This window comes from Mytilus californianus, unplaced genomic scaffold (genome assembly GCF_021869535.1).
Source record: "Mytilus californianus isolate M0D057914Y unplaced genomic scaffold, xbMytCali1.0.p SCAF_1, whole genome shotgun sequence".
Taxonomy (NCBI): Eukaryota; Metazoa; Mollusca; class Bivalvia; order Mytilida; family Mytilidae; genus Mytilus; species Mytilus californianus.
The window spans coordinates 59,463,744-59,489,913 of record NW_026262581.1 but is presented as its reverse complement, the minus strand read 5'-3'; the positions used below and the strand labels follow the sequence as shown (position 1 = coordinate 59,489,913).

The 26,170-nt window shown below is 31.9% G+C and overlaps 1 protein-coding gene across 7 annotated transcripts in view; it reads right to left on the bottom strand.

Moving 5' to 3' along the window:
* The window catches only part of LOC127704712 (SLIT-ROBO Rho GTPase-activating protein 3-like), a 77,642-nt gene that overhangs the window by 33,705 nt on the left and 17,767 nt on the right, over positions 1 to 26,170 (bottom strand). For 2 of the 7 annotated variants that reach the window (XM_052208884.1, XM_052208915.1), the window contains exon 1: positions 18,790 to 19,130. The exons of 2 other annotated variants lie outside the window; for them this stretch is intronic. In XM_052208884.1, the coding sequence (XP_052064844.1) occupies positions 18,790 to 18,880 (91 nt within the window). In that variant the 5' untranslated portion in view covers positions 18,881 to 19,130. Of the gene's footprint in view, positions 1 to 5,157; positions 6,652 to 7,846; positions 7,979 to 18,789; positions 19,131 to 26,170 lie in introns of those variants that run through there. 3 more of the 7 variants (XM_052208931.1, XM_052208896.1, XM_052208940.1) reach the window with 3 other exon arrangements.

Here is a 26,170-nt window from a genome sequence, read left to right as displayed (position 1 = left end):
GTGAAGGGTAACAGAATATAAGTCATGGGATAGAGTAGAATGTCTCCTTCGTATCAACCAATCAAAATCTGGCTTTCTAACGTGAAGTATAATAAAATGAATTATTCCTTGATGCTCATCCAATCTTCTACACCAAAATGAGGACACTTTATACTGGTTTTGTATAAAAATCAACTGTTGCAAATAAAGCAGTTTAGTTTCACTGAATTTTAGTCAATGAGTTGGTAGGATTTACCACACTGCCTTATTAACCTATTTGCATATAAAGTGTTTTATGTATATGCACATTTCAAAATTTACATCTCATCCTATTTGTACCACTAGTGGACTGTGGTACAATTTCACTCGAGACTTACAATGCACCATCAGTGGCAATCAATCATGTGGTAGTACTATAAAATTACAAAATATTACACATGTAAACAGAAATTGATTTCATCATCATGCACTTACATGTATATGTAGTATTACATGTAATGTACATGTGCATTTTCCAAAATCTAGTGATTTATACTGAAAGTCAAGAAATCTGAAAATATTCATCATTTAAAAGCAATTAAGTTAAAGAAATCAGAACAGAATGCCAAAATCGGCTGTTACAGATGGAATTGAAACATTTGATGAAGTTTATCTAAGAATGTATCATCTTTTTGGCAAATGAAAGTTTCTCAGATGTCAATATCAAAGATATATCTGGCCAATACAAAAACACTTGGTACTGTAGTAGTGATGTCCTCAGGGAACATTCCACCAGCAGTGTCAGGGTATCAATAACAAAATAATGTCAGTTCAATCCAAAAATATTAGGTAATGGGGTAGTTATATCCACCAGAAGGGTCAGTGTATCAATAACAAAATAATGTCAGTTCAATCCAAACATATTAGGTAATGGGGTAGTTATATCCACCAGAAGGGTCAGTGTATCAATAACAAAATAATGTCAGTTCAATCCAAACATATTAGGTAATGGGGTAGTTATATCCACCAGAAGGGTCAGTGTATCAATAACAAAATAATGTCAGTTCAATCCAAACATATAAGTTAATGGGGTGGTAATATCCACCAGAAGGGTCAGTGTATCAAGGCTTAACTAAAAATTCAGTTACAGGTTAAGTAAGAACCTTTCCCTTCAACGCACAATGCCATTAGGTACTAAAAATTGTCTTAAAATTTCCTTGACACTCGCGATTGGTTACTGGACTATGAGGCTAATGGATACAAAGTAAAAATAGAGAGCAAATATGTACAACATGAACATAATTAATAAACACTCCCCCTGATCCCAGTTTCTTACTGCAATGATTCATTCCTCTATCAACTTTAATACATGTACAGGTACTTCAATGATACACTCCATTGTCCGCTTTCATACTTCAATAATATATTACCCTGGCCTGAGACTACTATAAAACAAAGAAATGTCAGCCCTGCCTAATTTCATACTTCAATAATATATTCCCCTGGCCTGTGACTACTATAAAACAAAGTAATGTCAGCCCTGCCTAATTTCATACTTCAATGATATATTCCCCTGGCCTGAGACTACTATAAAACAAAGTAATATCAACCCTGCCTAATTTCACACTTCAATGATATATCCCCCTGGCCTGAGACTACTATAAAACAAAGTAATGTCAGCCCTGTTTAATTTCATACTTCAATGATACATAGAGCAAGTCATAACAAAGAGAAACATTTAAGATATTGAACTGACACAAATGACTGAAATATAATAAAAAAAAGTATTCACACTGTCGAAACTCAAATGTATAAAAATAAAAATCACACACTATTTTATCAAACAACTCTATGGAGATATTAAATTTCCTTGTTAATCATAATAAACGTATGATTTCACTTTCAATATGAAACAAAAACATTTAAGAAATGTGGAAAACAATCTTTAAGAAGCCATTTATGTCATCTTTCTTCACTAAAAATACGCTGTTTACTTCTGACAGTTGAATATCTGCCTGGCATGAACAAGAATGTGTCAAACCTTGTAGGTACTAATTAATACAATGAATTAATTAACAAATCTACTAATTACCTGACGATTTGAGAGGTCTCATGTCTAATTATCATGCAGTCTGTTTACAACACAACAAACTCCATTGTACTAAAGAAACAGCATGCTGTGTGTACATATGGAGGGGAAAGTTCAAAGTTAAAACAAGTTTATGTCAGTATGGTATAAATGTTGCAAAAACATGTGCAAGTTAAAAGGTTAAAATTAGTTTTATTGAGTACATGTCAAGAATAAACATTCATTAGTTGTGGAAAACATGTTCTATAATTTCAATTACAGAACCTGATTGTTTGCATTTTATAATATATTTTCCAAAAGCTGCAATGCATCAATGCATCATAATGCCGCATTTTGTATGAAATAAGAAAATAGTCAAATTCTTGACCAACCTCTATTCGATTAGTTTCATTATCATTGAATAGGAAAATAAATATCAAAACTTTTCTTTTGGCTTCCTGAAAAAATCAACAGATTTATTGTTGTTTGCTTAACATCCAGTCTCCAGTGTCAAATAGTTCATGCATATTCAGGACAACTCTTTCACAGGGAAGTAAAACTTTTAATGAACATTTACAAGGCCAGGAAATCCTGCTATCATATTGGTTTTACAAAGCAATGAGTTGAAGCAGCTTCAGTTTAGGAAAAAGGAAACCTCATCATGATAGCAGAAGACAAACACCTTGAGAAGTTCCCTCAGTAATAGTGATGGTGATAAGATTTGAAATGTTATCACAATATGAGAAGATGCCATCTTGATTTTGAAGTCCTGGTGATTACACATCTGGTTTACTACACACTTTAAATATGCATGTAAACAGATGTTTTTTCATCAACATAACTTAGGGAATTACCTTTGCTTCAATAATTATGCAAATTAACCATGTACATAACAGGCCAACATTGATTTATCCAATACTTGCATTCATTAAATTTCTAGTTTGTTTGTAAATTAACTTTAGAAAGGAAAACAAGTTCGATAAAATTTGAGCAATAAATTTTGGCAGTGTTGTGTAATTTTGCTTTAATTAGTGTGTGACTTCAGATCAAACAAATCTGCTGTGCTTAAATCAAGAAATGAAAGCTAAAAAACTTCCATTCTTTCACTTAAGTGTCTTTACCAGGAGGTATTCTTGAAGAAATTCCTACCCAAATTGTTATTTAAAAACAACTACACGAAAACTAATTCTTCTTGAAAATTTGTGGAGTATAAAGTGAGCCTAACTTCCTTACTTTTTGTTTGTTTCCAGTTTTAAATGGTGGAGGAAACCAGAGTTCCCAGAGAGAACCACCAACCTTTGCTAGGAAAACTGACAATCCTTGTCAAATATTAATAAGACTGGACTCATACACACATCGCTACAAGAGGAATTTAAACTCACGACCTTAGAGTTGACAGGCTTGATATCACTGTAGATAAATTGCTTAGACAAATCTGCTACCAAGGCCTCATCACATTGCGATAAAGTACTAAATTATTCTTAACAAATCTAAACAAATGACCAGCCGTACATGTATATGGTCCAAATAAACATACAAAAGCAATGTGAGAAACATACCAATATACATGTTTCTAGTCTACCCCTGATTAAGCCATCCTCAGCGATTTCCCCCAAACACGACAGAAACAACTTAACATTAGAATGTATGGGTGAGCCCTGATGCAAAATGAAACAAAACATGCTACAAAAATAAGTAAATGTTTGTGCAACCATTTGCTTGATACATTGACAGACATAGTATCCAGAACACCCACGTTTATAAGCCATTTGCCAAAGCTGTGGTCAGTTGATGAAAACCAGACATCCAGTCATAGTCAATAACCATCTATATCAGATGCCAACTAGACAACAAATCAACATGATCAAACTATGGCTAATGACCAAGGGTCAAATGTTTACAAACTTAAAAGATTTATGTACTAGAGAAACTCATTGTAAAAGATTTATGTACTAGAGAAACTCATCGTGTCCATCAGGTGTTGGTCAGGTGGAGGTAATGGTAATTTTTCAATTCTATCACAAATTTGATAACTGACCAGCCTAATTGGCCAATTTGATAAAAGGCCAGATAAAGTGAAAAGTACATTCCTAAGCATTAAACCTACAAAATTAAATCTTAAAGGGGGGTAAATTGACCAATCAATAAAAGATTTGGTAACAATGGAATATGGCTATTGATCAAGTAATGATACTATTTATATACAACAAAGGGGTCCTCTCATATTATTGGTAAATAATTTGATGTTTACTATGTAAACATATAACAAATCCAATTTATATCTGTTTATTTATACAAGCCTGCAGGTAAAAGGTGTATATATCTTATTAACCTTACACTTTCTGAACTTATAGTTGAAGATTAAGGCTTTTACATTGAAAAAATATTAAACATTGCTTTCATCAAAAGCTTTTTCTGTAATTTTTTTAAAGCAGTATTTTGGTTAATTTGAATATATTTCAAATGTTTAAAGGGGGAAAGGTTGACAAAAATATATCAACTTTTGAAAAAGCCTTCAGACATGATAGGTGGCAAAGAGGAGTTTCAATTAATACATTTTATCATGAAACCTTATGACACATGGATTTGAACATGAACATTTGAAAATTGTAGCATACAGAGATCAAAGATAATGCAGACAAAATTTTCACGTATCTATTCACAGATGGAAGACACTTCCCAATGGATAAGGAAATTATTTTTATTATTTATGAATAAAAAAAAATGTTTTTACTATCAAGATGATATAAGAGAGCATACATTACAATTAGTTTTGTCATGTTGTGATAAAACAAAAGCTGGTCGTGCTGTGAATTTTATCAAGATTTATTCTTAAGAGATAAATATAATATAGCGCATCCAATAAACTAGAAGGAGTTCTTCCCATAAGTCACTATTCTGAAAATTCAATATCCTGTTACTTACAGGTCAACATCTCAATGCTTTGACTTGTTTTTCTATTTCTCATGTTTTTCAAGTAAAATTCTACAATATTGGATGTAAAATATTTCCACCTTGAAACATGTACATATATAGAAATAAATAGATGTTGACATTTACAAAAGAAGCCATGTATGTAGTGGTGTGGACTACCATCAAATAACCATATAAGGATATAAAGAAAACCATACCCAAAATCCTTGGCCCAACTGGTACAATATCTTCAGCTGGCAAATAGCAGGCAAATAACGAAACCCGTTGACGTGTTCTCATTTTGAAAATTCTTTCCAGATAAACAAACTATCCAAATCACAGTACTAAATTCAGGTTTCTATCCAGATATTGACTTTTTTTATTTTCCATATACCTGTATCCAATTCAATGGTACAAAATCCATACAGAATTTTCCATAACAATTTATTTGTATTATCACACTCCAGTTTTTTACACAATTGTCAGTTTAACTGTGTACATACACAGTTGTTACAAGTAAGGAAATTTCTCCCGATCAATAAAAAGAAGACATCGTCACTTGAATCCATAAGAAATAAGCCTAAGATGAGGCAATCAACACCAGTATTGTATAATGTGTATTGGTTTTATTATAAATGGTCAATACTTTCACATAAGCGCTATGTCTGGACAGTATCAGTACTTATTGTGTGCGGCAACACCTATTTTCAACAATCATACTACAATGATGGCAAAGTTACCATTATAAATGCAAACCAACCTTGAAAATGTACAAAGGCACTGCTAATCCTTAGATTACAACTAATCCATTAGATATTATTGCATTTATTTTTTAACTTATTTGGCCCATTTAAGCTTTAAAATCCAAAGTCATGAATATCTATGTAACATTATAGTTGATTGGCTTTGCAATTTCACTGAAAGCGCATTTCTTTTGAAGTATATAATATTTCAACTCTTTGACAATACAAATACAACAAAAAAATGTGCTTCAATTCCCTGTTGTAGCCATTCAATGTGATTAAGTTAGAGAAACATTATAGATATCCATAGCAACAATTTCTATATTCCAGAAATGAAGTCGATTTCTATCATGAATGATCCATGTCCTATTCAGATATACAAATACGATACTGTCCAACTGACTGAATAGCTTAACATTCATGGGCCAATTATCCACGCTTTGTTTACCCACGACATTTCTGAAGGTAATAATGAAAATCTTAACATCCTTTCCTGTCCACATACACTTTTATTTTATTGACTTATTTTCACCTTTTAAATCTCATCTTATAAATACGAGGGCAGTTATCCAAACATGATTAAAAACACAACCTCCAGCTATTTTGAATACTCCCTGTAAATGTAAGACTTCTGTTTGATTTTTTTACAGTCGTTTTAATTTACAATTGGCCAGAGGTACAAAACAATGTATCTATATTTTTGTCAATCACAGATGCAATCTAAGTTTACAGCAAATTGAGCACTCCCCTTTGTTCTTAATTTAAACTTCATTCACATATTATCCAAAATCTTTTGTTATTAGGAAATCTCTCAAATGACAAAAAAAATATCAAGATCAATTTCAGACTGTCATTCATTCCAAACCAATATGGAAACTCCTCAATCACAATTCCATTTCAAGTAATAACTGTATCATTTTGACGACACACTTTTCCAAAATTGTTTCAAGTCAGTTAATCGGTTTTGGCTTTTATGAAGCAAACTTTTGTAGTGTAGATTTCCTGCAAACTTCAAATCCTTTAAAATTTGTTAAATGTGAGTCATTACATCAAACAAGCAGCCTTGTTTTAATGATGAAAGGATTTACTGTGCAGATTTATACAAAAATCTTTGAATATTATCACTAAAATTTTTCTAAAAATAGCATCCCAAGATAAACAGATGGAGGTTGGACATCATGCATATGGAACATATTGCACAAAACAGAGACTTTTTTCATGTGTAATACAAACAGAATGTCACAACATCTAATTGCTATACTTTTATTAATGTCAATTTTAAGAGGGGACCAAATTATGAACAATGGTAATGAATGAGGATTTTACTAAATGTGATCTGCCATAGTCTGCACCTCTCTGCAGTCAAATTTCGTAATTTTAACAAAATTTAATTCCTTCTGGCATTTTGCCTTTATCTTTTTAACTTTCAGTCTTCACTTTTTCTGTGTACTGGCATAGAAATTCTAGTATTTAGCATGAACATACAAAATGTTATTAAAACAAAAGGGCTATAACTCTAAATCTAAATACAGATTTAATACAAATTGAAATCCAAACCAGTGGAAACCTGTCTACAACTAACCTTGGGACTGAAGAATTTGTTAAGATTCATTGGACACATCTGGTTTAGACAGGCTACATTATTAAAGAAAACTCAATTTATATCCTGATACAAAGTGACAATTATGCAATAAAGTGAATTCCATGATGTCATAATCATGGTAAAAGGGACAGGATTGCGATGTCATCTGTAACGCAGATATTTCACATTAACAGCCAAGCAAACCATGATGGCCTACAGATCTATATAAGACATACAACATTCTCAAGGGAGGACTGCAACTGGACAATTAGAAAATTTGTAATTTAATTTTGTTGAACATTTAAATTTGTGGTAGCCCTGTACCCACAAAATCCCATGAAAATTGATATCCAACAAAATTAATAAATGTTTAGTACATTGTGTAACAATTTTCACAGCAACTTAGATTAATACTTCCTTCTACAACAAAAGTAGATTTATTTACAAAGGAAATAAGTCATCACAAAATTGGTTACCTCTAAGCTGGGAACAGTACATCTCTAAGTTAAAAAAAACAAAAAAGTATAAAATTAAGTAAATGTAACGTTAAGCTTAAATATATCAATACTTTCAAAAACTTACTTGTTCTTCTTCTTACTGAAGCCATTACACACATGAAAACAACACTAAAACCAATTCATTATAAACACTTCATTTTCAAGCAATCTATGAATTTCCTTCCCTCAAGTACTAAATAAAATATAGACCTAAATAAAACTAGAACACTTACAACAATACCACTTACATTTATTTGTTTCCTGAAACCTTTGAAATGTATATGACATAAATTAATTGTTTATCAACATAATGCAAGGTTTCACAGTTTAAAATGTAAGTTTTATAAAAAAAAAATATATATATATATATATATAACAGTAAATAGTATTTATCATGTGCTTGGCTGCATAACAGGATTCTTTCAATCAATTTAACATGCGGTGACTGGTCAACCTCAAAAGCAACCACAATCCCCAAAACTTGGTTGTAACTTTCCCCATGGGCATTGTAGGACATACATGTAGAAAGGTGATCTGCATGTATTAAGTGACAATGTGCTATGTCAAATTAACAACTGTGAAATGGACCCAAATATAAAATATTTTGCATACTTAAAATCAATCATTTCACAATGAACAAAGGACAAATCTGCATATTTCTGATTTAAAAATCTACAAGGAACAACAGCTGTCACTCATTACAACACCTGAACTTGTCAAAATACATTATTATATTACATCTGTCATCAACAACAATAATTGATCTCTAGACTGGAACCATTGATATTCAACAAGCTTTCAAGGTACCAGTCAGAACTGGTGCATTATACTTTCTTAACAAGACTCTTATCATCCATACTATCCTTATGGGTAATAGCTATATGAATGAGGGACACATCAATACTATTTAAGGTAATGTCAATCCATATGAGGGACACATCCATACTATTTAGGGTAATATCAATCCGTATGAGGGACGTATCCATACTATTTAGGGTAATACCAATCCGTATGAGGGACATATCCATACTATTTAGGGTAATATCAATCCGTATGAGGGACACATTCATACTATTCAGGGTAATGTCAATCCATATGAGGGACATATCCATACTATTTAGGGTAATATCAATCCGTATGAGGGACACATTCATACTATTCAGGGTAATATCTTTACTTATGAGGGACACAAACATACTTTTCAGGCCTGTGGTAATATCTATATGTATAAAGGACACATCCATACTATTCAGGGTAATACCTATATGTATAAACGACATATCATTACTTTCATGGTAATAACTATATGTATGAGAGACACATCCATACTATTCAGGGATATACCTATATGTATGAGACACATCCATACTATTCAGGGTAATATCTATATGTATGAGAGACACATCCATATTTCAGGGTAATATATTATGTATGAGGGACACATCCATATTTCAGGGTAATATCATATGCATGAGGGACACATACATAATACTTTCAGGGTAATATCTATATTCATGAGAGACACATCCATACTATTCAGGGTAATATTTATATGGATGAGAGACACATCCATATTTCAGGGTAATATCTATATTTATGAGAGACACATCCATACTATTCAGGGTAATATCTATATGGATGAGAGACACATCCATATTTCAGGGTAATATCTATGTTTATGAGAGACACATCCATACTATTCAGGGTAATATCTATATGGATGAGAGACACATCCATATTTCAGGGTAATATCTATATTTATGAGAGACACATCCATACTATTCAGGGTAATATCTATATGGATGAGAGACACATCCATGCTATTCAGGGTATTATATCATATGTATTAGGGACATCTTATTATCATTAATGTCTAGAGATGGAATAAATTTGCATACATGTATACCTGGAATAAACTGGCCTTTAAAACTTATAAATTAATTCAAACAAGAGACTGAATTGCTCACCTGTCAAACCTTTATTGTGTATACTTGGTAGCTGATCATTTTTACTGTTTTTCATTTTTCAAGATGATATAAAAACTCAAATATTAATCAATAATCGTCATTTAAGGTCAATAACTTATCGAATTAATAAGTCAAATAATTTTTGTAATTTCAAAAATAAAAAAAAAAGGTCACTCTAAGACAGGTAAATATGCCAAGTTTTCTTTTCTAGAACACGTTTGGGAAATATACATGTGCAGGGGCATGATGTCATCACTTATGATGTCCTCTACTTTGGAAATCAAAGCAGTATGTGTTAAGCTTAATTTCTAAAGAATACAATTTTCTTTCAAAAGAATTAAAAATGATTCAAAGCTATATATAGTAATCTCTATGCTCTTTTTCAGGACATTTTATATGTTGTTGATTTCAAGTGACATATAATCTTAATAAGTTCCGATTCAGAGAAGGAAGCCATTTGTCACATCCTCTTTTCTTCTTACTTAACAATAGCAAAATATGAAAATAATGTCTAAATTAAGTGGATCTTTCTATCATTTATGAGACAGATTTATAAGTGACAGTAATTGACACTCGTACTCATAAAATATCACTCAACACACTATAGACCTGCTTTTTATTCAAATATAAACCTAGCTGTTGTTGTCCCTTCATATTTAAAAGATCATTTCCAGAACTTTTGTGATACAACATTTTTGAAAAAACTGTAAATCTTTAATAAGAGTACATGATACTCTACCAGTCTAGAAACAAAATTCCAAATTAAAGTAGGCCTGAATTTTTAAGTGAAATTAAACATATATCATGTCTCCCCTTACTCTTTATAAGGCTCTCTGGTAAAGGCACAACTTAAACATTGTTGTCCTCAAAAGATATTAAGGTGTTGTGTTGCCTTGGCATATAAGAATATATTTGGTCAATGGTCGTAACTGTTGTGACCCCTGCAGACTGGGCATGACCCTTGCGAGCAAAACTTGACAAGGCTATGTGAGAACAAGAACCAGAAGGAGAGGAAATACACAATAATATAACATTATGCCTCCATACAGGGGGAATAATGCATCAAAACAATGAAAAATAAATTAAATTATGTAGTCATAAAGTTTAAGATGTTTATAACAAAATTTTGATAAAAAAAGAATAGTGATCTCCATATATATACATGTAAAAAACAAACAAATAAAAATTCTGTACTAATTTAAAACTAAGTTACTTGAAGTAAACATGACATCTGACTTACAAATCCTCTTATTGTAGGTGTTATATATACAAATGATCAGAGGGTCTATTGTAAGGATGTTTGTCTACTGGGTTATGGAGGGACATTTTACAGGGAATCCCTATGGATAAATGTAGATATATTATTTCTGTGGAGCTTAATATATACTGTTGAAAAGGTTATCAACTGGTACACATCCGTTACAAACATACATTAAATATAGAAAAGATTCAAAATTATAAATAGGGGTTACAAGTTCAGGAAGGAAGGAATCCTCATTATATACGGTATTTAAAATTGATAAACTTCTGTAACGTCGGAAATTTCTCCTTTGAGGGACCATTTTATAAAATCTGTAGAAGTTTGTAGTCCACAACCATTTACAAACATGTAGTCCTAACATTTCAATTAAATTTTCAATTTTCACAGTCCCTTGAGGTTGCAGTAGTTTTATATATGATTTTTTCAAATACTTTCCTTTAAAAAAAAATCATCGTACATGTATAATAGCACTTTGCTTTTTGTGTTTTTTGCTGTGCATGTACTGATTTTGAGTTGTGGATGGATACCCCATATCCTTCGTTTTTCTATTATAAAACGTAATCCCAAAAACATTTGAACAGAAGTATTTTCATATTTCTAAATTTGTGTTATCGAAAGATGAGGATGAAGCAGACTTCAACTGAAATCTGGTCCTTTCAAACGTGTAACCTTTGGTCATTGATAAACATTTGGAGAAACAGATTCTCCCTACGTTTGTTCAAGTTAACTTTGCAGGTCATTGATCATCTTCGCTAGCCAAGGGTTACGATCCACTTCCCTCCTCTCAAGATGGTCATTGATAAACATTTGGAAAAACAAATTCTCCCTATGTTTGTTTAAAACTAATCTGACTTTCAATATTTAGTTTGAGTGTAATGATATTCTGATTCACTATCAACAGAGGGAGTATCTATATGTGTATCATGTACTCAAATTAATGTCATATAGCCCATGTAAAATTGTTCCTTAAATGATCATTTCTTTGTTTAGTTGATCCACAAAAACATAATTCAAGGAACAATAGAATTTTCTCAACTAAAACAATTTCTGGAATGATGAGTACCTCAGCAGGACATTCCAGCTTAACTAGTATTTTAATAGGGCATGTCATGTTTTTCTTGAAATACAGAATTAAATAAATGGGAAATGTGTCCATGGGACACAGATGATGCCCCTGCTTGCATATCTAATAAAGTTATAAAGGGATTTAACTGAAGAACGGTAAAAGTGACGCTACCCTTATTTGTACTTGATCTGAGTTTTGTGGTGATAAGTATTGTGTATAAGTTTCATAACATTTGGTTGAGGCAAACTAAAGTTAGAGAACGGAAACGAAAAAAATCAGCAATTTTTATGTTTATAAAGGGCATAACCCAAGAATGGTACAAGTGACGCCACCCATTTTCAAACTCGATCTGTGTTTTGTGGTAATAAGCATTGTGTATAAGTTTCATAACATTTGGTTGAGGTAAACTGAAGTTAGAGAACGGAAACCAGCTTTGGGACGTACTTACGGACAGACGTACGTACGGACATACAGACGGACCAGGGTAAAACTTAATGCTCCCTCCGCTGCTGTGGGGGCATAAAAAAAAACAGCAGGTCAGATAAGAGGAAATTCTAGTATAGAAGCAAAGTCCAGCTGTCACTTTATTTCTTCCTGCACCTGATAATCTTTGATGTATCTTGTCTGTGCATTTCCTGTGGATCAGATAAGAAACTGTTTTGATTTAACTTGATGCCCTCAAGTTTTAAAAAATCTTTGATTACAACCTATATTTATGTTTGTAAAGATTACTTTAGTCATGATCGAGAGATGATATTCACACCTATTTAACAGAATAACATGTGTGCACATGCTTATTTTTATTGGCTTCCTTCGGTTAAAGATGTACCCTACAACAGTTGTCACGTCTGAAGTTTTCATTCAATTTGTTCAGTATTTTTTTTTTACATGCATCTACATTTACAAGTTAATGTATTTTAGCTTGAAATTACTGATTAGCCTTACACTAGTATGAACTGAAAAATATATTTAGTCTATGTGTACATTTACAACAACGTATTTAGCAATTTTGACCAATTATCATTTCCCTTCTAAAAATATACTTAAAGTTTAAGAATTTCTAATGAGTCTGTGCCAAATATTATATGTCAATAAAACTGATTAACTGTCTAAAGCCTGATTTTTCACTTTAGACTTTCATGAAGGCCAATGAAATTCATAACACAAGTAATGTAGCATAACACATGCCAGTAGATGTGTCTGTGAGACCAACCCTAATCACTTTCTGATATTAATCATTAGCAGATAGATACAGGCTTATGAGTAAACATTATGATCAGTTCTGAGTGAAGGATTATTGATGAAATAAGTGTTTATTTATATATCATCAATATAGATTGTATTGACTCTGACAGATGATCAGGTCTAACAGTTATTACAATCTCACCACTCAGTAAATAGATATGATGCTTCTGTCACCCACAGCAGTCAGGGGCTACATGTATAAAAAGGATTTTATTGATACTAAAACTTTTCTTCTCTATTTGGTTAATATATGGACATAATAAGTGGTACTACAACATTTGTTCTTGTAATGGCTTCCATACTCAATAAAACCTCTTTAGTTTTTAGTCTTAAGTCTCCAACCTATAATATATCTTCTTTTAGTAAATTTCAGTCTCTATTATTATAACCAGAGTCCATTACCTACCTTTTCTAATTCTCCCATATCTGGGAGGCCTTTAGTGAAACGTTTGATTGCAAATGCAGTATTGATTGATTGATTAATTGGTGTTTAACATCACTTTCAGCACTAGTGTGCTATTTCGTGGTAGTCAGTTTTTATGAGGAAGCCCGGATGCCCAGAGAAACACTTTTGAGTACGATTATCATACTCAGTCTCAAAAATCAACCAATCAAAATATTGGTTCTGGTGTTTTGACATAGTCGAGGACAAATTTTATACACTTGAGTACTGAGTTTTGAATCTCATGCCTGTATTGCCAGTGGACTAATCATTCTTAATTGGATCTTGCCAAAAATTTTAGAAGTGACATCTGGACATACAAAATTAAATCATTACCGGAAGATAATGTGCATGTGCATTGTAATGTTCTCAAATCAAACAAAATTTTTAAAGAATCTTCAAAGGGATACACAATAGAAAACAAATGTTCTTTAATTATTGACCAAATCTTAAAGGACCAATGTTTAAATACATATATACAAATGTACATCTTAAATAGTTGAAGAGCAGGAAATCTGTACGAGTGTTTACTGACAAAGTTTAAAGGTCAAGTAACAGTTTAAAAGATTATACTATGACCAGGCAATCATAACTGACCAACTTAATCTTCTTATAAAATCTAACTATAAGTTTCTAAAATTTCAAAAGGTTTGTCAGTGTAATAAATTCACCTGATCATATATGAGCTCCAGGCATTCTTAAATAATAACTTCATTATTTTTTCAAGGTGTAACCTTTTTGACAACCAAGCCGTGACCCAGCATAACATCATAGATCAATTAATGCTGACATAATGTTAAATTTACATCAACAACCATCAAAGTAAATACATTACATATCAACTTGCATAAATATTTGATATAAAGACAAAATAAATGGTGAAGTGATGGTTTTGCTTATATGTCTTGTCATACAATTTAAACAGTATACATGGATATACAGTGTTCTCCCCAGGATTTTTGGATAGCACCAGGGTAACGCGTGTGAACAGCTTGGTGAAATGATTCATACAATCAGTTGTGTCGCGTGGCGTCGCTATATTTCTAGTTACTGCAGTTTTTATGTCTCTTGTTTTGTTTAAATACTGTGGTACTGTGTTATGTCAGAATATTATTGGTTAAAAAGATCAATAAACAGTTTGTATACTTTTAATATTTTTTAAAAATAAATAAAACATGATTCATTACATAATATTCATCTAAATTTAAAGTAATTAAATCTTTTATAAAATTCATGATCAATAAAAATAAAATATCATTCAAACAGGAACATATATATTGTTAGATATACTGTTCCCAGATTCAAAAGAGAACAAAAATGTTCAATTTAAAAAACTTTCTAGTTTCTGGAAAGAAAGTTGTTGTATGTGAAAGGATTCCTGTCATAGGGAGATATAAAATTAACAAGAACAAAATTGTGTTATAATTTGAACCAGTTTCTATCTTAAATTTTAATAAAAAGAAATTTTTCATAAATTTTCAAACATTTTGCCATAGATTTCCTGTACATGTAAATATTAACCTTTCTTGTCTTTGGTGATAATCAAACATAGATACAGACTTAATACTGCACTGAAATCTAAATCTTTATTTGTCATGATCCGTTTAAAAAGAATTCCTAAATCTATAAATTTATCTTAGGTCTATAGATCTATAAGTAACCATATTCAATGTCAACAACAAAGTCTCCCCATTTTCCCGCCTAAATGACAGGAAGTAGATATAAATAGATTTAACATGTGCTTATGGATTAAAATTGCAAGATCACTTCTGTTATTCATTAATGATCATATGGATATAGATATCCAGTTTGAAGGTACAGTCATGCATTTTATTTATAAAATAGAATAGATTGCAGTTAATTGTAAATAATCTTGAATATTCTACGTGAACTAACTGGGTCATGAGATCATTCCCCTTTGAATTACTTGTTGACAGTTTGAAACCGGAATATCATGCAATAATTATGTCATAATTAAAGATAATTTTGGCCATGGTTTAATCAGAGACATATAAAACTATAATATAAGTATTGAGCTAACTTTATAATGTACAAAATATGTACCGTCTTGTGTACAACTATCGGGTCAACACGGTTTGTGTACAAAGTATTTGCCGACTTTCCAGGTGGTGACTGAAGCCTTAAAATAGTTATCTTTGATGATAAAGTTATGATCTCTAAATTAAAACACAAAAGAATCATGTAAAAAGTGTTAATTACATCGATTAAATCCAATCAACAAAGGTTAACCTCATAAAGGTAAATCGATCACGTGGTGTAAACAATCCGTGTTGAACTGGTTTGAACTGGTCAAATTTCACCTGGAATTTTATACCGCACGGAAAAGATTCAACAAGTCGTTTAAAACTTTACCGATTTACGATTTTTTAACTGAAAATTTTAGCACCACGGAGAAAAATTATACATCGCGGTAAGAAAGATACCACCACGGTAAAAAATTATACATCGCGGGCCCGCGGTCCTTTAAGGGCCTGGGGAGAACACTGGATATATACCCCTTAGGGCTTGATACATTGTACCTTTGTAGCATACAACATTGAAGAGTAAGATTTCTGAGCTTAACATTATTACACCCTGTTTAATTAAAAATATAAAAGTTCTGACTTCAGTACCGATATGTTTTTTCTCAGTGAGTTTATTACGCAATAACAATCAAACCCTCACAATTACAATGAAATATACAAGTACATGTAGCTATAGGATACCAGTTCAGGTGAATTCTTTTTCTGTGAGAACAGGCTCATTCTAAGCCCCTTTGGAATATGGACATGTTATTTCTTTCATATGATATTACTTTATATATAATATAAAATGGATCCTTGTAGAATTTTGCAGTGATAGGTCCTAAGCATTAAAGCAATGAGGAGTCAAAAGTATGAGTCCTTTTATGTGGTCAATAACTTCAATGGATCTCTCTGTAATGCTACATGCAAATAAAACATGTAATTCTACATTCACAAAGGTGGTAACTACATTTGCCAAAAATTTACTTGAGAAACTTGAAATATAATAAACTCATAAACATCTCTTATTCATATATCCTTTTAAATATGTATCTCTTATTCATATATCCTTTTAAATAAATATCTTTTTACAAAGTAAGATAGAAACATAAGTTAACAAGAATGAGAATCCTATTGGAGATGGGTGCTCAGACCGGAAAAAGCAAAATCTAAAAAGTGTTGAATTGTAGGCTGCACTTGATGTATCACGAACATATCAAAAGACCATAAGTGAACTACATGTAGACTTCATAGAAAAATCATACATCTTCCCATAACCTTCTACAATGGAAAATGTCAACACTGTTGAATTGCATAACATTTAGTCAATTTCTATAGTCATTAGTTCATTTCTATTGTCCTTTTTATCTGGTTTGTTTCCAATTTTCATAACTCACAATGCCCAATCCTTTTAACTGTTACACTATGCTGTTACTTTCATATTGATTTCTGATTTACAATTATTAATGTCTGGGCCTTAGTTTAGATTTTTAAACTTTATGAATGAATGCATATTACATATTATATAATACAGTATTATACTATAATACTTGTACATTGTACAGGGTAAGTTAAAATTCTAACATTATTGATTTTTTATAACATATTTGAAGTCCCTCCATTGCCAATGTAAATTGTGGAACCCTCAATAATCACAATAGCAAAATTATAAAACTTTATAGTGATAAAAATACATGTACATTCCTTGAGAATATAATAGAAAGCTTGAATAAGTTTGTTGATTATAAAATAAAACAGAAAAGATCAATTATGCAGAGGAATTTCTCAATAATAAAATTTCATTTGTTTTGAAAGAGCCTGTATTCTTACATGTATATATATATAATTATTCAAAAGTTAATAATCTTAATTTTAAAAATTAAGTCTGATGACAGAACCCTAACGGGCCTTTGAAATCAAATCAGTTGTGCTGACAAATTGGAAATTGGGAATCAACATGATCAAGGAATAATAAATTGATATTAAAAGGGATGTGAGGCATATGCATGTTTATTTTTGTTTTGTACATGAAAGAAAGAATGATTATTGCTAATTACAGCACCAAAATTGAGCTAAATAATAATATTGAATTAGGTTTGAATGCAATGATTCTATCAAGATGAATCTTTACAACTAACTAGTCTACTCCTCCCAGTAGGTTCTCCTCAGCATTGTACATGATGATTGATTGGTGTTTAACGCCACGTTCAGTGCTATTTTGCTATTTCGTGGCGGTTATTTTTTATTGGTTGAGAAAGTCGGAGTGGAGGGAGAGAACCCTGGACCTTCGGTAGGAAAACTGACAATCCTTGTCAATTAAGATTGGGGTGGAGCGCACCTGCAATGTGCGGGATTTGAACTCACAACCTCCGTGTTGACAGGCCAGTGATACAGTAATTAGACTACTAAGACCCCTCGGCCACCAAGGCCCCACATTGTACAAGACAGTTTCATACTAAATACATGTACATGTATGTATTTCCTCTTCCTTCCACCGTGTCTACACAATATTTAAAATCAAAAGCTTATAAAAAGTTTGTCAGTAAAAAGTTTTTAAAGTAAAAGAAAATATTTCTTTAATTTTATAATTTCTTACTTGCTAATATTAAATATACTGAATTATATATTTTTTGTCATTTAGCTATTTCTCTTTTCCCATGAATGTACAACAGGTTCTGTGGTTCGGACAACTTTCTTATAAATATATACAATGTATATAATCAAAAATGTCATTTGGAAACCAAAAAAAAATACATGTACATGCAAAAAACTTACAAGCAGTTCTTTTAATATAAATTTTATTATCCACACCCATCTTTTATTATTTAACTGAAAATCCTGTTTTAACATTATCTCGCCAACGTGTATTACATTCTAATCAGATTAACCAATTATATATTATCATAGGCTAATTTGTTGATCGCAAGATAACATATTTTAAACACAAGGCGGCAATCCTTTCATTCACAAAAAAATCTTTAACTGAATTTTGTCAACCATGAAAATTTCAAAATGTTACTTACGTCCATAAAATCCGGTAGATTTACGTTTGGATCTTCTTAGAGATGTTGATCTCGTTAAGTAGAAATTTTTAGGATCCCCAGGTGAAGTCATATTTTAAGCCTATTCAAGTTCTGCAACTCATCATTGGTAAAATATAGTATTGTTTGGGTGTCACACTCGCAGATGAATGCAATCGTAAAATTTAGTTGACAATCACCAATACACAAACAATGACAAAGTCAATAGTCAATACACAGGAGTATAATCACATGGTATTTCAAATTCAATCATTAATTCCGGAAATCAGGACTCATTCTCTTCTTGACAAAATTTGTAACCTTAGCGTAAATAAAGAAGTGGGTCATCGCTTTCTGTTGGAACAGTCCATTGGTCATATGGGTAAACAAAGGTCACCGAACCGTGACCTGAACTGAACTTGACATTGTTACAAAAAAGAACAATGACAAGTTATGTTACATATGGTATCTATATTTGAGAAAATAATTACATGTTTATAAACATGGTATTTATCTTTCAATAAAATATTAAAATGAGGTTTTCCTAAACAGTTAGAGTGCTAATGGGACTCCATTATCTGATAAACAGATGTTTGGATGTGTAAATGCACTCATTAGGTAAATGGTCTGTATACTGGAAGATACTTATGTAATAATCAAAAATATTCAACTGAAAAAAATATAATCAACCCCATAAAACCGTGAGGAAAGATTGAGAGAAGTACCAATACTTTTAAGTACCGGCATTCAAATTTTCCCCATTCCGAAAGGAACTCTTTTTTTGAGAAGAATGTCATACATTTGTGTAAACTAGGATCCTGCTCCTATGTTTCTTCTTCTGAACAGCTACCCAAGATTCAAGACTGAATACTAAGAGTTTCCATCTCATATTTAAATGTTACAAAGAAACCTGTGTTATATGGAAATATGGTAGACATCTTAATTATGCCCTGAAGAACTATACCTCTTACCCAATCAAAACCAAATGAGAATCATTCATAGATATATTTATCTTCATTTATATGTTTATGTGTTATGAATGAGAATGTATTGTGTATTGTTGTCATTATGTCCCCTCAGGGGCCTTTGATTGGAAATACAGAACTTTTAACTTTTTTTTTACTGTTAAGGACGGTTAAAAATTGGTCATGTACGTATACATGTGGTTCCAGAGAAAATGAAATGTTGACCATGATTATAATGGAAACTATGTGCCACTTGAAGACTGGATTGTATGCAGAGAATCTCCCAATCATCAATCCTGTAACAGTGCAAAACATTTCACTTAGTAGTTTCAGAAAATGCTTCTTTTTTTTTTAAATTGGCCAGTCTGAATCAATTTAATGTCATATCAGCACCAATTAAGGATAACTGGAAGAGAACCTAATTCCATACATCATTTCTAACAATTTTGGTTAAAATAGGCCATGTCTCGTCTTGTGTGAAAATCCTGCCTTTCAAAAGCACACCTCTGGTTACAGAGTAGAATGAATGGTGTAGACCATGTTGTTTCAAAGAAAATTATGAACATATGAATTCCCTTAGGGTTTCAATAAGAATTTTGTGCCAACAATGCCACCATGTTTGCCAACTAATCACCAATAAACGATGATTGTTTGCAGAGGGTCTCCCAATCATCAATCTTGTAAAGTTTCAAAACATTTCGTCTGGTAGTTTCAGAAGATTTTTTTTTTAATTGGTAAATCTGAATAAAAAATTGATTCTAACAACCATAACGACCGAAACCGATCTGGCTATAAATCATCACCTGAGGCACCGTTGATTATGTATTTTGGTATATCCTATATTTTATATACTTCTCACAACCATATTTAGTATCATATCAGACCCAAAATGAGGATTGTTTGTAGAGGATCTTCCATACATCATTTCTTCCAAGTTCGGTTAAAATTGGCCATGTTGTTGTTGCAGAGAAAATGCTGCATAGTGTTTCAATAGGTATTTTGTGACATCACGTTTGCCATCTGTTCATTATAAACGATGATAGTTTATAGAGGGTCTTCAATCATCAATCTTATAATGTTTCATAACATTTGGCCTTGTAGTTTTCCAGAAGCAGTTTCAAGAGTAGTTAGTTACATAATTTGATGATTGTTAGCTTCAATTAATCCTGGAAAACATCATGAACTACCAATTATTGGTTATAATTAATTGAGCAAACATAATTAAAGGAAATAAGAAAAATTGAAATTTTCAGACTATATAATAAGGTTCTGTGATCAATTTCACAAAAAATCTTAGGACTAAAGTTGAAAGTAAGTATACTGAATTGTTCATGACTCACGATCAACTTCAGTCATAAGATTTTTGTGAAACTGATCAATGATCTTTTTATGCCCCCGGCATAGGGGACGGGGGCATTAAATGTTACTTTGACTGTCCGTCCTTCTGTCCGTCTGTCCTTCTTTCCCATTTTCGTTTGTTTGAAACTTGAGCAGGGGCATTCTTGTCCTGAGACACATTCTTCTTTTATTGATAATGCCCTAGCTGTTAGCAACGGGGGGCATTAAGTGATACACACGACCGTCTGTCCTTCAATCTTTCCGTCTGTCCCATTTTCATTTGTTTGAAGCTTGAGTGGGGGCATTCGTGTCCTCAGACACATTCTTCTTTTATTTAAAAATATAATTTCAGCATTTCCAGTCTATCATGATTGTAGACAAAAGAAAATCAATATAAAAATAAAGAGATGTGCTATGACTGCCAATGAGACAACTTTCTACTAGAGAGGATAGAACATGGATGTAAACAACTATAAACAACTAGCATTCACCTCAAAAGCTAACCAAACCTTTAAACAGACTTATTCGGAAGGGATATAGTTAGATACTGTTGTCAGGTCATTAAAGATGGCATATTTTGGTATTAATATTGATTCACTCATAGGGTCTTTGCATCTGAAATAAACACATTTATTCTAAAACCAGTTGTTGGCATGATACAGGTTATATTCTTCTCATATATTTTATGATGGTATGATACTAAACCCCTAACGGGAGGGATTGTATTTGATATTCATATGATGAAGACATAATCTTTCAATCAGTTAAATTGAGGTCTGGAGCTGGCATGTCAGTAACTGCTAATAGTCCTTTGTTAATTTATGTATCATTGTCATTTTGCTTAGTTTCTTTTGTTACCTATTCTGACATCGGACTCTGACTTCTTTGAAACTGATTTTTACTGTTCGTATCACTGTTTTGTTTCTTTATTCTACATTGGCTAAAGGTATGGGGGAGGGTTGAGATCTCACAAAACATGTTTAACCCCCCCGCATTTTTGCGCCTGTCCCAAGTCAGGAGCCTCTGGCCTTTGTTAGTCTTGTATGATTTTTTAATTTTAGTTCATTTCTATGTTTTGGGAGTTTAGTATGACGTCCATTTTCACTGAACTAGTACACATTTTTATTTAGGGGCCAGCTGAGGACCACCTCCGATACAGGATTTTCTCGCTGCGTTAAAAATCCAGTGGTGGCCTTCGGCTGTTATCTGCTCTTTGGCCGGGTTGTTGTCTCTTTGACATATTCCCCATTTCCATTCTCAATTTTATAGGTCACAAAACAACAATGTGCAAAACCCCTACCATATAATAGGCTATATAAGTTGGTTTATTGCTCTGTGTTGAAGGCCTCACTGTGACTTTGGGATGAAGAACGGCAATAAAAGCACTGTTCCTGACTTCCTGTGTGTGTTTTGCTGTGCATGTACTGATTTGTGTCATGGACGGATACCCCATAGCCATTGTTTTTCTATTATAAAAGGCACCTGCATGACAAAATGTGGACTGAAAAACTAAACCAAGTTCATTTCCTTAGTCAGTGTTAGGAGTAAAGGTACAGAAAATATAATGCATCAAACCCTGAATAAAAGAAATTACTTTCACAACAATTTAATATTTTTTTTAATAAATTTATGGGTCATATACCAGTTACTACTATATCATAAATAATACAACTGCAAAAATATGAAGTTAGTCCTACAAATAAGTCCGTTCAATATCTAGAAATTCAGAAAACAACAGTACTGACAAAAACCAGACTTAAAAAAGTTTCTATGTGAAAGAGTCATGAATTTATAAATTATAATTTTGAGTTGTTTATATGACAACTGGAAGAAGCCTAAACTAAAGAGTTGTCAAACCAAATATAGGCATCCTTTGCTGAAAAGTATAAGAAGAATAAGAATAAGAATAAGAATTTTATTAATCTAATCAAGAACCCATAAAGGGCATCATTTACAACAATATCAAGCACAATATGATTGGAAAAAAGAAAAACTAGATCCTAATATAATACTACTATACTACTGATAGTATACAATCACTTTATATATAGTGTAGTCAAAAGTTTTATAGGGTGAAAAAATGCTGAGACAGATCTGTTACAGTTCTGTAAAGTGACATAATATCTTTCATGATGAAAATGATAACACAAATATTTTCCACTATTAATATCTACAAACTGTATCACTAATGGTTTATATCTGGTTTAGCACTCTATACAACTGGGCAAGAATGTTATCTACAAAAGTTGTCTCTCTTTGAGTACTTCAGATGTTATAGCATTACCTTAAATAATCTAATAAATATTTTAAGGCTCAGAACTGTCACCTTTATAGTGCCAAAAAATACATGGTTCATTTAAGCACAGGAGTCCTTTTAATTAAACATCTTTAATTTTCATGTTTTTGAAATTTTATTTACCATTCACTACCGGTAAATACATAATTACAGACAAATTCTATTTATCAATGATTAAATAACTGAGCAGTGCAAACAAAGCTAATAAAATTTAATTTGCATTAAGAAGAAGATAATGTTAACTTTTCCACTAAATGGGCTCACAAGGAGCATTGTATGATATCAAACATTGTTTTAGACATTGAACGACAACAATAAAGTCCAAACAGTTTGTAAGTAACTATATAATAGGTTTGGATTATTTCCCTTTTCATTACTAAATTATTTTCCAGACTATTTATTTGCTTGATGATATTTCATTTACATTTGCTTTGTTCTATCAAGTATTCTATATGCAAGCCTTGTGGCTAAGATGCCTTTGTTGGCTGGAAACGATTTAAGGGATAGTTTCTGCCTGAAAGTACCCCCGCAGATTTGTTGTGCAATAGACAATCAGCTGCCTGAAAGTACCCCCGCCGATTTGTTGTGCAAAAGACAATCAGGTCTTTGGTCATATTGTTTAGTTTCCAACTAAAAAACCAATACAAACTTTCTGTAGGAATTTTAACTTGCTACTGTACCATTTATCATAAGAATAAGAATAAGAATAAGAATTTTATTAATCTAATCAAGAACCCATAAAGGGCATCATTTACAACAATATTAAGCACAATATATATCATATTTATGAAACATAAATTTTATGTAAAAATTTAATAAAATATTAATTCTCCTTCTGCTGCAAGTGTGTCGCTAAATATTTCTCTAAGTACTCATGCAAAATACTTAAATTTTAGATTTTAAACATGATTATGTAAACAACTTAACTTATTAAATATGATTATTGATACTGAAGAAATATTGAAACTCATGGGTGAACAGAGGGAGAATTTCTCCCAGTAAAACTAACAACAATGGCACTTTGCCAATGCAGTTACACATGTACCAATAATGTCACTGGGCATCATAATAAATCAACTAGAGGATAGTGATTGGAGCCATCAAAGAAGGCCCTGTTTGAGTATATAAGTAAATTATGACAGTATTCGTAAACATCACTGAAACCCACAGAAAGCAGAAGCTTTCTGATCCACCAATAATTCATCCCCAAATCCATGGGGTTTTTAAGTTAGATTTGAAACAATTATTGTACATTTGCACAGGGATGGCCAAGTTGAACTAAGTTATTGACCGTGACATTCAATGAATGGTTTTCTTCCTTATACCTGACACACTTTAAAGTAGTAGTGAATACTCATGCCAAGTTTATGTACACAAGGCCAAGGGTTTAACAGTTAGAGAGCAGAAACCATTTGTGATAGACAAATATACTCAGACAGACAGACAAGCGGATTTATAACTATAGGCCTTGCATAGATTAACCAAGGGGGCCCTAGCTACCCATCACAGCTGTTCTATTGCATTTTGTTTGAAACCTTAACCTACACAATTGGCTTTAATTATTTTAACCAAAAAGTCTGAGCAGTGTATCAATAATGCTTCTATTAATGGGAGAACGAGTTAAAGATTATTGTTAAACCTCCTTAAATAAATTAACTATGTTTAAATATTTAAAAATGTTTAAAAAGTACATTTCGACAACAGTTCTTTTACTTTTTCAAACATATCCTATTTCTTTTCAAATGCTGTATTTAGGTAATTTCTTGTTCCAATTTTTTTTTTGTACGTCCTGGTGTCTAGTTTTATATTTTATCAAGTCATAAATATCACTTAGTTTTCCCTACTTGGGGATTTTTTTTATATATAAGAATCATCGGATACAAACCTTGAAAATTCTTTACACTGTACTGTAGTGTCAAACTTCAAGTGTCATTTAATTTAAGAAATATGAAGGGGTACTTCTCTCAAGTGAGATACATAATGTTGTTGTTGATGGCAGATCTCTGATAGGTTCTGTTCAACATTGAATCATAACATTTTAGTGCTTGATATATTGTATAAATACATGTATCTCTTTATTGTTGGATGTAAATGCAAAGTTAATAGAAATAACTTAAAATCTTATTTACATTATTCCTGGTACTGGCAGACTTGGTGACAAACAAAAACACCAGACATCCAATGAACTCCAAACTAAGTAAAAGAAGGTTCATCAATAAGCATGTCCATTTTTACATACACCACTTATATGTTTCCAAACTATGTCCATCAGCAAGACTTAAGTGTCAAAACTAAAGACTCAAAGGTTCATTGATAGGGGTAAGATGATGATGATGTCCATCTTTGCATACATCACTCAAATGTTGCCGCATAGTCTTGATTAGAGCTTGGCATTGTGGCCTAGACACTAGCCTATTTAGTTGTTGAAGACTACACATTGATATCTCTATATCTTTTGGGGTATTTTTTGAGCTGCTGTGTGCTGTCTTGTTGGTGTGTATCCAGCATCTTCTTTGTTCGTATAGTACATAAATAAATGATGGTATGTATACAAAACAGGTGCTCCTTTAAACTGTTAAAAACAATAAGACAGCTGGAAGCCTTGTAAATTCCAATCTGACAATTATCTGTGTCAAAATATTTTAACAAATACCTCATCTGAATATGATTTATGTCAATTTTAATAACACAAAACTTTCAATATTTAGCTAGATGTCAGTCAGCTTGGGTATAACATATTAAATTTTGGTGATATTTTCTGTTAATAAAATATCCCAAACTGTTA